The 13,200-nt window shown below is 43.7% G+C and overlaps 1 protein-coding gene across 12 annotated transcripts in view; it reads right to left on the minus strand.

Annotated features, from left to right (window-relative positions):
• The window catches only part of CARMIL1 (capping protein regulator and myosin 1 linker 1), a 311,927-nt gene that overhangs the window by 56,497 nt on the left and 242,230 nt on the right, over positions 1 to 13,200 (minus strand). For all 12 annotated transcript variants that reach the window (XM_086706081.1, XM_086706084.1, XM_086706083.1 and 9 more), the window contains exon 29: positions 10,709 to 10,858. In XM_086706081.1, coding sequence (XP_086562207.1) covers positions 10,709 to 10,858 — 150 coding nt within the window. The remainder of the gene's footprint in view (positions 1 to 10,708; positions 10,859 to 13,200) is intronic.

The raw sequence follows: 13,200 nt of genomic DNA on the forward strand, positions 1-13,200 counted from the left end.
CTGCACGTACTTGTCACGAAGGCATCTGGGGATGAGGTGAACAGGGACCTCGACGTGTACGGGGGACACGTCCAACACGTATGTGGTAACAAGGTTTACCAGGCTAGTTATGAAGGTGGCCCTTGTGACATAGTACAGAAGCACGCGTCAGGAAGAGCCACTGTACAGAGGCCCACAACAGAGGAAGGAAGGGGGCGAGCCTGTTTGGTGGAGACCCTCCAGGGCAGCGTATCTTCGCCCACCCGTGCATCTCTGACCCTTGGCATGCAGGGAGGAAAGACTAGGTCAGGGCGTTCGCGCCAGGGGCACGTTGAAACAGCGGACAGCGAGGCTTCTGTAGATGAATGTTGCTCCAACTTCTTTGTGAGCCATCTTTTCTTTTCTTGTTAAGTTTTATTTATGTATTTTTAGTAATCTCTGCACCCTACATGAGGCATGAACTCACGACCCTGTGATCAAGAGTCACGTGATCTTTGGACTGAGCCAGCCAGGCGCCCCAGACTGTGACCCACTTTATATATTGAAATGTATTTTATGTCACGAGCTAACGTATGGGTCCACGTGTGTGTAACTGAAACACACATTTGGTGCGATCTGACACTTTGCCTTCATTCTTTATACTTCATTTCTGAGGAGCTTTCTTTTTTTTACCTCCTGGTCAAATCAATACATTGATTTCATGAGTCAGTCGGTTGCAAGATGCACTCAGTACTGATTCAAGTCTTTCCAGATGGCCTCGTTGCTATGGCAGGCCCCCGTCCTTCCGCACCCAAGCAAACGCGTGTGGGGTTTACAGCGGGGGTGGCTCTGAGATGGCCGGAACCCGCTTGGCCACTTTGGCTTTTCAGGGTAGCAAACGTGCGGGAGACAGATTGGTTCCTTCACCTCCCGAGCCGAGAATACCATACACAATGGAGGAACCATAAGCATTTGTTGAATGACTGGGTGGCCCTCTAGTCTACATTTTTAGTTCAGGCAGTCATCACTACCTAAGACTTCATCGATGAGAAATACTTCTATCTCCTCCCTGGGCACTTCTGGCACCAACCACCTTGTTCTAGCATTTTCCTGCCCTCCATTCCTGGGTTGGCAAGCCCCCTTTAAGGACTGCTCACCTTCTTGTTCTTTACACAGACACACAGACACACACACACACACACACACACACACACACACACACACACACAGTATCTGAAGACACGGTTTTCTATGAATCGAATGTTGTTTCCTTCATCCTGCAGGGATTTGGTCTTTGTTTTCCACTGGCAAGCAGTGATCGTTTGGAGCTTTCCGACAGGAGAGACGTTGTTGAAACAAATGTCCACATTCACTGTATACTCTGCAAACATGAGGTTTCTAAGGGCTTCAAAGTGGGACCGATTCTAGAGCAATTATTTTATCTAATACCGGTTCTACTGTACTATCCCCAGGAGCTCCTAAATCTGTGATTGCTTGTAAGGGACTTAACTAGTTAGGACTTTACTTAAAAAAATGTCCTGTTTAAAGGGAAGTATAAATTCACATCTCTATCATCCACAAACACACACAAACACGTGAACAATGCAAGGTTTTTGTTTGTCTCATCAATCCGCAGGCTATCAGAGTCATTTGCTTAATTTCACTCATGAGGGAAACCAAAATTATCTTTTCTAATCATCACCGCATGTCAGAGTTAAGCTCGTAAGAATCATCGTATCCACTCTGCAAGTCAGATGCCCAGCAAGTGGATGCTGATTTTGGAATGCCCTGACTCATCACAGCTAGTTAATGTTCTAAGCCGTTTTATGGGGGGGATTCATTAAGTCCTCCCCATTTTTTCCCCCAGGAGTTCGGTTCATCCTGGGAGCTGTGGGGCTTTTCTGTTAGCTACAGGGAGAAGTAGGGGGTCCTCGTCATCCCAGGAATGGCCGTAGACAGGAGGGGTGTCACAGGGATTTCCCACGGGGTCTCCTTTGTCTCTTGGGGATTCCTGAGGGTGGTCGGTGTTGTGTGTTGGGCTTTTTTAAAAAGGTGTATGGGGCAGATCTCTAGGAAGCTTCCGGGAATACAGCCTCTGCAAACAGTATTCCTACCAGTTAAAAATGAAAAGATTAAGAAATCCCTGTGGATCCCCAGGGAGCAGTGACCTCTCTGGGGATTTGCGGGGTGCCTCTGGCATTTCCACAAAGGCCCACCACAAAAATTACTAGACACTCTGAGGAACCTTCAACACCCATTCTGGCTGAGCTATGCAGGCTGTACTTAGTTTTGCAAGCCACAATTTGGAAATCAAGAGGTTTTTGTAGGTTGCATTCTAGTGATTAAAAGGTTAAATCTCCATTTTCCAAAGCGATATCATTAAGAAAATGACATTACAGAATACATAAAATTATAAGAGGAAACTGACAACTAGCACTTGAACAACTTCCTGCACATACTTAACATGAGCGCAACTAATTTAAATGAGATAGGGACTCGGTAACCTGCCCTCGGCAGTAAGAGATGACTTCCAACGAATAACTGCTGGTACTTGACGGTGAGGTGATCTGCTTCTAAAAAGTAGAATTTTGACCAAGACAAATGGATCTTCACTACATTTTAATCCGTATTTAAAAGCTTAAAAATCATATGTTAGAATTCAAGGCTGAATTTGTTAAGGGAAGATAATGTATTTTGTCATTGAAAAAAAGGATTCAAAAGATGTACTCCATAATAATTCAAGCCTTTTAAAACTCTTTTCCTAGGAAATAGCAGTCAGGAGATGAACTGCTCCCCTGCATGAGTATCTTTTGATTTAAAACTGGTAGGACGCTCATTAGAATAATTGAAAGAATTATATACAATTAGTGAGCGAGTTACGCCAAGGAGCAGACACTGGCTCTCTACCCACTTGGCACACTATCGTGAACTGTGAGCTTCCGCGGTTTTTATAAAGGTAGCAGACTATAGGCAGGGACAGATCTTGAGAAATAACTGATCAATAGAATGCGAACTACATCCTTCAATATCCCAAAGGCCGATGACAAAGTGAAATTGAAAGAGACAGCTGGGAATAGGGATTTCCTAGGAGCACCTGATTGCAGGGAAAAAACAGATGGTCTACGGACAATAAAGAGGCTAAATAAATACACATTTCAGCATGACATGGAAGCCGTGTGCACAGGGATGATAAGCATCTAGGAAAGCTAATTAATCACTGTCACCAACAAAATAAAGCATGGAAAGGCAAGGGATATTCCAGGTAAGTCCAAAGCAGGCAGACTCATTTCCAACAATTGAGTGTATCAGCTTTTTCTTTTAACGTTTATTTATTTTTGAGAGGCACAGAGAGACAGAGAGCAAGCTGGGGAGGGGCAGAGAGAGAGGGAGACACAGAGTCGGAAGCAGGCTCCAGGCTCCGAGCTGTCGGCACAGAGCCCGACGCGGGGCTCGAACTCACGAACCGAGAGATCATGGCCCGAGCCGAAGTCGGACGCTTAACCGACTGAGCCACCCAGGTGCCTCTTGACAAAGCTGTTTTCATTAATGGTTAAAAACTGTACAGGGTGCCTGGGTGGCTCAGTCGCTTAAGCGTCTGGCTTGGGCTCAGGCCATGATCTCTCAGTTCGTGAGTTCGAGCCCCGTGTCGGGCTCTGTGCCGACAGCTCGGAGCCTGGAGCCTGGAGCCTGCTTCCGACTCTGTGTCTCCCTCTCTCTCTGCCCCTCCCCTGCTTGCTGTCTCTCAAAAATAAATAAACATTAAAAAAAATTTAAAAGAGGGGCGCCTGGGTGGCTCAGTCGGTTAAGCGTCCAACTTCGGCTCAGGTCATGATCTCACAGCTCGTGACTTTGAGCCCCGCGCTGGGCTCTGTGCTGACAGCTTGGAGCCTGGAGCCTGCTTCGGATTCTGTGTCTCCCTCTCTCTCTCTCTGCCCCTCCCGTACTCACACTCTGTCTCTGTCTCTCTCTCTCAAAAATAAACATTAAACAAATTTAAAAGAAAAACTGTAGGCTTACATTATGGTCATACAGCACACGTCTTTCATTTGTGTTTGTTTCTGTTCACATACTAATTTAATCTGGAATTAGTAAGCAGATATTTTACATCAAGCAATCTCACTTAGGATTTGATTTTGGATATAAGACATATACCGTATATGACATCCATATACTGATTCTAGTAGACTGGTTAAACACGCAGACTATGATACCCAAATCTGCCTTTGGGTGGCCTCAGGTAACTTGGACAAGGTACTTAACTCTTCCATGCCTCAGTTTCCCCACTTGTTAAACACAAGATATTCATGATATTTATCATTCACAGCTTGCTGTGAGGACCAAACTAGTTACTATTCACAGAGAGCTTAGAATAATAGCACCTAGCACATTTTAAGTACTACATACACCTGAGTGTTAAATAAATGAAGACGATGACTTTTTAAGCCATCTGATTTTGTCTGAAGTAAAGCAACATCAGATCCCTGGGGCTATGAGAGTGGACACCGGCTGGAAAAAGTCAGCAGGTTATTCTAGTAATTCTTGCTCCACCCGGGCCCTCCCCATCCCCCATGACACCCATGACTTGAACGAGATCACTTATTACTTTCTTTCTAGCTAAAAGAAAAAGAAAAAAAAGATGATTATTTGATTATTTGATTGATAGATGACTGAACACGGTTTTCTAACTCTGCCCTTTTATTTAAAGAAAACTGCCTTTTCCTTCAATAACTGCTAAGTTAAGGCTGATTAGCAGGTCTCAGGCATTCCCCCAGCAGCCAAGGGGCCTCTCAATCCATTCACTCACCCTTATTTCAACCCTCACTTAGTCAAAGAGTAAGTTTAAGAAATCAATCATTTACATTATCGTTTCCATCTCCAAAAAGGCAATCCCTCAACTAATATAAATTTCTACCTCTAATTTATGGTGCTAAACCTTCCCTAGTGGGATTATAACTATAGATTCTTTAAAGAGACCGAAAGCACCGAAATGGAACTGACTCCTGGACCAGGGAGAAATGGAAGAAAACAGGATGATAAGATATCTGGAGATGGGGTTTGACAAAAAGAGATGCCCAGATTTTCAACTAAGTTTGTTAAAGAGATGTTCAAAAATAGATTTAGCAGATGTCACGAGCATCACAGGCCAAAATATGCCAGGATCCTGAATCTGGAAGCAGAATCTCTAAGTAGAAGGTCGGTGAGTCGTCCAAGTCACTTTGGAATGTCCTAGGGAAAGTGTCCCCGGGTGCTGGGCTATCAACAGACATTTTGGGCGATAGTAAAGTGCCACTCGACAGCACAGCCCTCCAGCTCTGCGTGTGGCACAGATTCCACCCGCCAGGGTGGAATCCCACGTGGGAAAGGCTGTAGGCAGACATGGATGCACTCGTGCTTCTGGGAACTTTCCACACCACAGTTAACCCCATGTCCTATCTTCCTGGATCGTGTAAGCCAGAAATGCTGCCAAGGCACAGGCTCATTTACAAAACCAAAACCTGGGTGCCTGGGAAGCTCAGTTGGTTGAGCATCCGACTTCAGCTCAGGTCATGATCTCATGGTTTGTGAGTTCGAGCCCCACCTCGAGCTCTGTGCTGACGGCTTGGAGCCTGGAGCCCGCTTCGGATTCTAGGTCTCCCTCTCTCTCTGCCCCTCCCCTGCTCGCATGCTGTCTCTCTCAAAAAATAAACATTAAAAAAAAAAAAAAAAAAAAGAACACCAAAACCAAGTAAAGTTCTCTCCCTTGGAAATTCGTACTTGAAACCTTTTAAAACGGCACCACATGAGGACCACAACGTGAATACTTGGAAATGGACGTCAGTGAGAAAATGATTTGCCGCTCTGATTACGACAGGTGGCATGGCAGGTAGTTTTCAAAGGTGAAACGAATCCTCTTTGGCTTGTAAATTAGCCCTGAATTTGTGCCACTGGCTCAGGGTAAAGAGCCCAAAAGCTCAGAAAATTGATTTTCTTTAGGAGAGGGATCCCGGCGGTAGAGGAGCAGCGTATACTGCTATCCGTGGCTTCGAATCGAGGGTGAGGCTGTGCGTATCGAGACACTCGTTACAGTGCAAATGTGATGGGCACCTTCTACACACACACACGTTCTCTCTCATTAAACTACCAGCGAACTCAGCCCGGGTTTCCTGCTACTTGACAAGTCGTTAGCTCAGTTAAAACAATGATTAAACGCATTAGTCGGAGCAGGGAAAAAATGCCATCTTCACGACTTAAAAAAATTCTGCCCACGTATTTGCCTTTTTATAGAAAGCTCCATCCTGCACTTCTGTCACACGCTCAACACCGAACGCCCGGCTCCATCCCACGATTCAACAGGGGCTCATGTCAGCAACGGCCCTCAATGCTTGCTGGCGGTCGGAACCAGGAGGAGACCACCCTTCCAACGGGTCATCCTCGGACGAGGTTCTGCGAGACCTCCACCTACTCCTGCTTCCTGTGTGTCACGGCAACAGGAACGGTTTTTGTAAAACAGAAGCCACTCCGTGCCGGGTAGCCTGCGGTGTGGTTTGCCCTTTCGTCCCGATGGTAGTCTTGCATGTCTGTTTTAAAATATAATCGGCATTGGGGCGCCTGAGTGGCGCAGTCGGTTAAGCGTCCGACTTCAGCCAGGTCACAATCTCGCGGTCCGTGAGTTCGAGCCCCGCGTCAGGCTCTGGGCTGATGGCTCGGAGCCTGGAGCCTGTTTCCGATTCTGTGTCTCCCTCTCTCTCTGCCCCTCCCCCGTTCATGCTCTGTCTCTCTCTGTCCCAAAAATAAATAAAAAACGTTGAAAAAAAATTAAAAAAAAAATGTAATCGGCATCTGCATCTTTAAAAAAGGGTATGTGGGGCTCCTGGGTGGCTCAGTCGGTTGAGCATCCGACTTCGGCTCAGGTCATGATCTCTCGGCTTGTGGGTTTGAGCCCCGCATCAGGCTCTGTGCTGATGGCTCAGAGCCTGAAGCCTGCTTTAAATTCTCTCTCTCCCTCTCTCTCTCTCTCTGCCACTCCCCTGCTCATGCTGTCTCTGCCTCTCTCAAAAATAAATAAACTTTGGGGCGTCTGCGTGGCTCAGTCGGTTGAGCGTCCGACTTTGGCTTGGGTCACGATCTCTCGGCTTGCGGGTTTGAGCCCCGCATCGGGCTCTGTGCTGATGGCTCAGAATCTGGAGCCTGCTTTGGATTCTGTGTCTCCCTCTCTCTCTTCCCCTCCCCTGCTCATGCTCTGTCTGTCTCCCTCAAAAATTAATAAACACTGGGGCACCTGGGTGGCTCAGTCGGTTAAGCGTCCGACTTTGGCTCAGGTCATGATCTTGCGGTCTGTGGGTTCAGGCTTCGCGTCGGGCTCTGTGCTGACAGCTCAGAGCCTGGAGCCTGTTTCCGATTCTGTGTCTCCCTCTTTCTCTGACCCTCCCCTGTTCATGCTCTCTCTCTGTCTCAAAAATAAATAAACGTTAAAAAAAAATTTTTTTTAAAGAAACATTAAAAAAAAACCAAAAAATTAAAAAAGGTACAAACTTCTAGCCATCAGATAAACAAGTCCTAGGAATGGAATATACCTAATACACTGTAATACCATAATATACTGTAAGTACTGTTAATACCCACTGCACATTTGAAAATTGCTAAGAGTACATGGGTAACAGTTATCACAGGGAACAAAAAATGTATAACCACAGGGGCGCCTGGGGGGCTGAGACAGGTAAGCGACTGACTCTTGATTTCAGCTCAGGTCACGATCTCACAGTCATGGGATCGGGCCCCGCATCAAGCCCCACATCAAGCCCTGTGTCAGGCTCTGTGCTATCAGCTTGGAACCTTCTTGGGATTCGCTCTCTCTCTCTCTCTCTCTCTCTCTCTCTCTCTGCCCCTCCCCAGCACTCACTCGCACAGTGTCTCTCAAAAATAAATAAGCTAAAAAAAATTCATAAATGTTGTGATGGAAGTTAACTGAACTTCTTGTGGCCACAATTTTACAACATATACATGTGTTCAATCATCATGTTGTACACCCTCAAAAGTAAAACAATGTCGGGGCGCCTGGCAGTCTCAGTACAGCACGCGACCGTTGATCTCAGGGGTCATGAGTTCGAGCCTCACATCGGGTGCAGAGTTACTTTAAAAGTAAGTAAGTGAATAACACTAAAACAGTGTTACATGTCAATTACATCTCAATAAAAAATAAATTGAAAGAAAGATTCTTCTCCTGTATTCTTATCCCACCCCCTTTATTTAAGGAGAACCGAACCCCCTTTTTCTTTCTTTCCCATGACAAAACCAAATCAATCAAACAAAAACAAAGTTTATACAATGAAACAGTAGCTAAGCCCGTCTTTCTTAGCCAACACGCCTTCATCCTAAACCACTTATCAGTGCAACCAAATATATCTTACTAGCTCATGTTTTCTTTACTCCTTCCCAACCCAGACAGGACCAAATAATTCTGGCAGGAAATGTGATATGTAGAGATAATTTTGAATTTTGAATTCAAATCTATTTCCTATTACAAAGTTATTTTCTTTTAGGGTTAGCCTAAGAGCTTTCTGGAGTAATTACCCAATGTTAACTTCCATTGCCTATGCGAACAAAATAAAAAATACTTACTAGAGATACATTTTACAATATACTAGCCAAGCAACTTTTTAAAAACCCGATAATGCCCTCGACATAGACCAAATACACTTACAAACACTTATATAGCAAATTATTTGTCATCTTTAGTTATACGAGAATGCTATTTGGAATCTGGATTCTATTTTAGGCTTTCTTTGCTAGCCTTCCTGTACACAATAGGGTTTCACCTGGAGGATACTCAACTATTTTACTCATTGGCTTTAACAGATAACAATGGTCTATAAATAAGGAACTACTTAAAGCATTATATTTTCCCCTGGGCTAGAAAAATAATAGCGGCCATGTCAGATCCTTGGTTTTAGAAGTTAGAAACAACTATCATTCCTGACAGTCGCTGAATACAAAAAATTACTAGAATTATTAGCTGATGCAGAAACATTTGGGCAAAGAGGTAGCCCGGGTACTCCCAGGAGCATTCTCTCGGATTACAAGGAATTCCTACAAAATGAATTATTTTAGTGAAACATAAAAATATTGAATACAGAGGCACATACAACTGTTTTCATGCTAAAGTAGGAAGCAACTGTACTAATAATACACATTTTAAAATAATGACATAGAAACTTAAGTAAAACTGTCCTCAGAGGAAAAAACAGTATCAACAGGCTGAACACTCTGGTTATGTGGCCAGATGGACACCACACATGAAGTTCTGGCAGTGAAGAAGGAATCAAGACCTACTGCTACGTATACACCGTGTGCACAATCCATCTTCTGAAGCACATGGGCTCAATGGAATTAAACAGAATATAAACTAAATAGGAAGTGCAAATTTAAGAGTATACCCCCCAAGTTATGCACATTAAAAACAGGAAGAAGCAACAGAGAAAAAAAAAGTCTAGGACCAAGAAAGAACTATTATCCTACTATTTTGTTTTGGAAACAGTCCTCCCCACTTTTTTTCATGGCATTTATTTAAAAATGTTTTCCTGTCACAAATGAGCTTCCAAAGTTAAATAGTCAACTTCTCCTAAGTAACTTGGGAATTTTTCCACTGTGGCTAGAGGGACAGATCCAAGATTTATGCTCACTGAGACTTCTACAACTTTTTCTTGAAAGGGGTATGGATGCCGTACTCTTTAAGGAAAGTTTTAAGAAACAAAATACAAGCAAAGGGAAAAAAGAGAGAGAGAGAAAGACACACACACAAACTAAGAAACAGACTCTTAACTACAGAGAACAAACTAATGGTGACCGGTGGGGAGGTGGGTAGGGGATGGGTGACACAGGGGACGGGGATTAAGGAGGGCACTTGTTATGATGAGCAGTGGGTGTTATACGTAAGTGCTAAATCACTAAATTCTACTCCTGAAACTAGTATTGCACTGCATGTGAACTATACTCGAATATAAAACAGAATAGAATAGAACAGAACAGAATAGAATAGAATAGAATAGAACAGAACAGAATAGAACAGAACAGAATAGAACAGAACAGAATAGAACAGAACAGAATAGAATAGAACAGAATAGAACAGAATATAATAGAACAGAACAGAATAGAATAGAACAGAATAGAATAGAACAGAACAGAATAGAACAGAATAAAATAGAATAGAACAGAACAGAATAGAACAGAATAAAATAGAATAGAATAGAACAGAATAAAATAGAATAGAATAGAACAGAATAGAACAGAACAGAAAACAATAGAACAGAATAGAACAGAACAGAACAGAAAACAACAGAATAGAACAGAATAGAATAGAACAGAACACAACAGAATAGAACATAACAGAAAACAATAAAATAGAATAGAATAGAACAGAATAGAACAGAACAGAAAACAACAGAATAGAATAGAACAGAACAGAACAGAAAACAATAGAATAGAATAGAATAGAATAGAATAGAATAGAATAGAATAGAATAGAATAGAATAGAATAGAAGTTTTACAGAATTACAAATCCAAAGTAAGGTGCAGGGCCTCAGCGGGGCCTGAAGCTTCAGCCTTACTGACCTCATTAACGGTCTCCGTGAGCAACAAGTTTCCGAAAGGATGGCTCCTGGGAGGGAGTTTTGTTTGGTCTGGTTTGCAAAGGTGAGATTTTTCCGACCATCAGATCGGCGGCGAGCGCCCAGTGGTGATGGGGTGACGGGATCGCCCAAGGGTGCGTCTTACCATACAAGCGTCCAGATCTTCCAAATGATCCATCTCCGCGAGCTCCTCCGCCGTGAGGACGGAGCGTTTGGCTGGCTTCTCCTCGGCCAGCTCAATCTCTGAGGACTCCGGCTGGGGAAGGGTCCTGCCCCGTTTGCTGAAATGCTCAGCCTGAGAGAGTCAAGACGGGCCCAAAGAGGAAAAAGCACAGAGGCAAGGGGAGAGCAGGTGAGCCGAATTCTGGAAGATACCTTCCACAAGGCGGCGTGGTGACTGTGCTTAATCCACTCACACCTGAATAACTTACCTCTTACTATCTTTCTTTGGAGGGTGAACGGTTTGAGGCAAGAAATACCAAACCTGCCTTAATAAATGAGAATACGTAGTCGAGAAGAAAAAAAGGCGTGTCCTTTTTATAAATTTTATTTCAAATTTCCTCTGAAATAATTTCTTGCTCTAGTCAGTGTTTTAAAAGTATCTAATGAGGGGAAATAAAATGATTCCAACCTTCACTATTTTTAAAGGCTGAGAGGAAGGAAATTGCTCACAAAACTAATTGCTGCTGGCTTTTTTCACTTAATGAATACCATATCGGATAGGATTTACTAATTTCCCATGTTATGCTTTAAGTAACCCTAAAAAATCTAATGGTAAGAGGCAGAATAAACTGGGCTGAAATTAATGAACTCTAGGGTTGAGCTGGTTCATCACCAGCAACTTTGATTCAATTCTTTTGAAATGACGAGAACCACGGGGCGCCTGGGTGGCTCAGCCGGTTAAGCATCCAACTTCCGCTCAGGTCAGGATCTCAAGGTTCGTGGGTTCGAGCCCCGCGTCGGGCTCTGTGCTGACAGCTCAGAGCCTAAGGCTGCTTTGAATTCTGTGTCTCCCTCTCTCTCTCTGCCCCTCCCCTGCCTGAGCTCTTTCTCTCTCAAAGATAAATAAACTTAAAAAAAAAAAGTTTTTTTTAAACGTTGAGGACCAGTTGACAATACTACAGAAGCTCTGGGTATACTCTCAACTTCAAATGGAGAAAGTATTAAGTACTTGGAATGCCTTTGAAAACAAAATTTCATCTTTTAGATACTATTTCTTTCACACAGCAGTTAAGCTCTCTTCTTATAATCTAAATTAGCAGAGTATTAAAATACAGCTCAATACAAAAGAACACCCACACAATTCTTTTTTAAACTGTAAAAAGAAAATGTCAATATTTTCCGAGTAAATGCTTCAAAGAAAGAGAAATTAAAAAAAAAAAGTGAAAAATTCCACCTTTCAGTGTGGGTGCTCGCATACGGTCATGTTGACACAATGTCAAGTGGGCATTTTGAGACCGTCCCTGCAGCCGTGGGTTATAAACTGTTTCTGTAAAGGACGCTCCATAGATTTTTTTTGCTTTTGCTTATTTAAGAAAGAAAAAGTCTTGGGGTGTCTGGGTGGCTCAGCTGGTTAAGTGACCGCCTCTTGATTTGGGCTCAGGTCACGATCTCACTGTTCGTGGGGTCGGGCCCCATGTTGGCCTCTGTGCTGAGAGAGCCCAGCCTACTTGGGATTCTCTCTCTCCCTCTCCCTCTTTCTCTGCCCATTCCTACTGCATGCACACTCTCTTCCTCTCTCTCTCTCAAAATAAATAAACTTAAAAAAAAAAAAAAGAAAGAAAGAAAAAGTCTGGTTTGGGGGCTCTAAACAATAACTGTGCCATAAACTAGAAACTAGTGCTTCCTAAATCCTCTGTGGTGATGAACCAGTTTTTTGTATTTCCAATTTGCCACAAACCAGTTTACTGATAAAAAAACAATAAAAATAAAACAGTGGGGCGTCTGGGTGGTTCAGTTAAGCGTCTGACTTCAACTCAGGTCACGATCTCACGGCTCGTGAGTTCGAGCCCCGCGTCGGGCTCTGTGCTGACAGCTCGGAGCCTGGAGCCTGCTTCGGATTCTGTGTCTCCCTCTCTCTCTGTCCCCCCCCTTCACTCGTGTTGTGTCTCTCTCTCAAAAATAAATAAACATTAAAAGAAAATTAAAAAACAATAACACATTGGAAAAATAACATGTTTCGTATTATGGCCATTTCAAATTGCTCTAGAAGTTTCTCCATGTTTCCTCATGGTTGAACCTCGTCAGGGACTGGTGCCCATTGGTTGGTGGGCCAGCTCTAGTCCACATCACCGCTGGAGATGTCTGTTCTACCTTCCATTTTTAGAGGACAGCCTTATGCCTTTTTCTGAAATGAGTTTTTCAAAATATTCACGTCGTCTGCCTTGCGGAGAAGCAGCGGCTACCGTTGCCGTTCCTGTGGTGTTCTCTGGTGTCACCAACAATTCAGTGCCCTAAGACTGGGTATCTCCAGCCTGCACAGTTAACCTGAAACGCTTCACTGGGGAAATATCAGAACTCACTTCAGAGATCCGCACCGCATCACGTTGCTATTATGTTTGAGACACAAGATATAACAGTAACAAAACCTTCATCTGTGCCTCAGAGGACTTCCTGAAGTTCAAAACACCTGAAGGT

This window comes from Puma concolor, chromosome B2, assembly GCF_028749965.1.
Source record: "Puma concolor isolate L17-30 chromosome B2, mPumCon1.1.hap2, whole genome shotgun sequence".
NCBI lineage: Eukaryota > Metazoa > Chordata > Mammalia > Carnivora > Felidae > Puma > Puma concolor.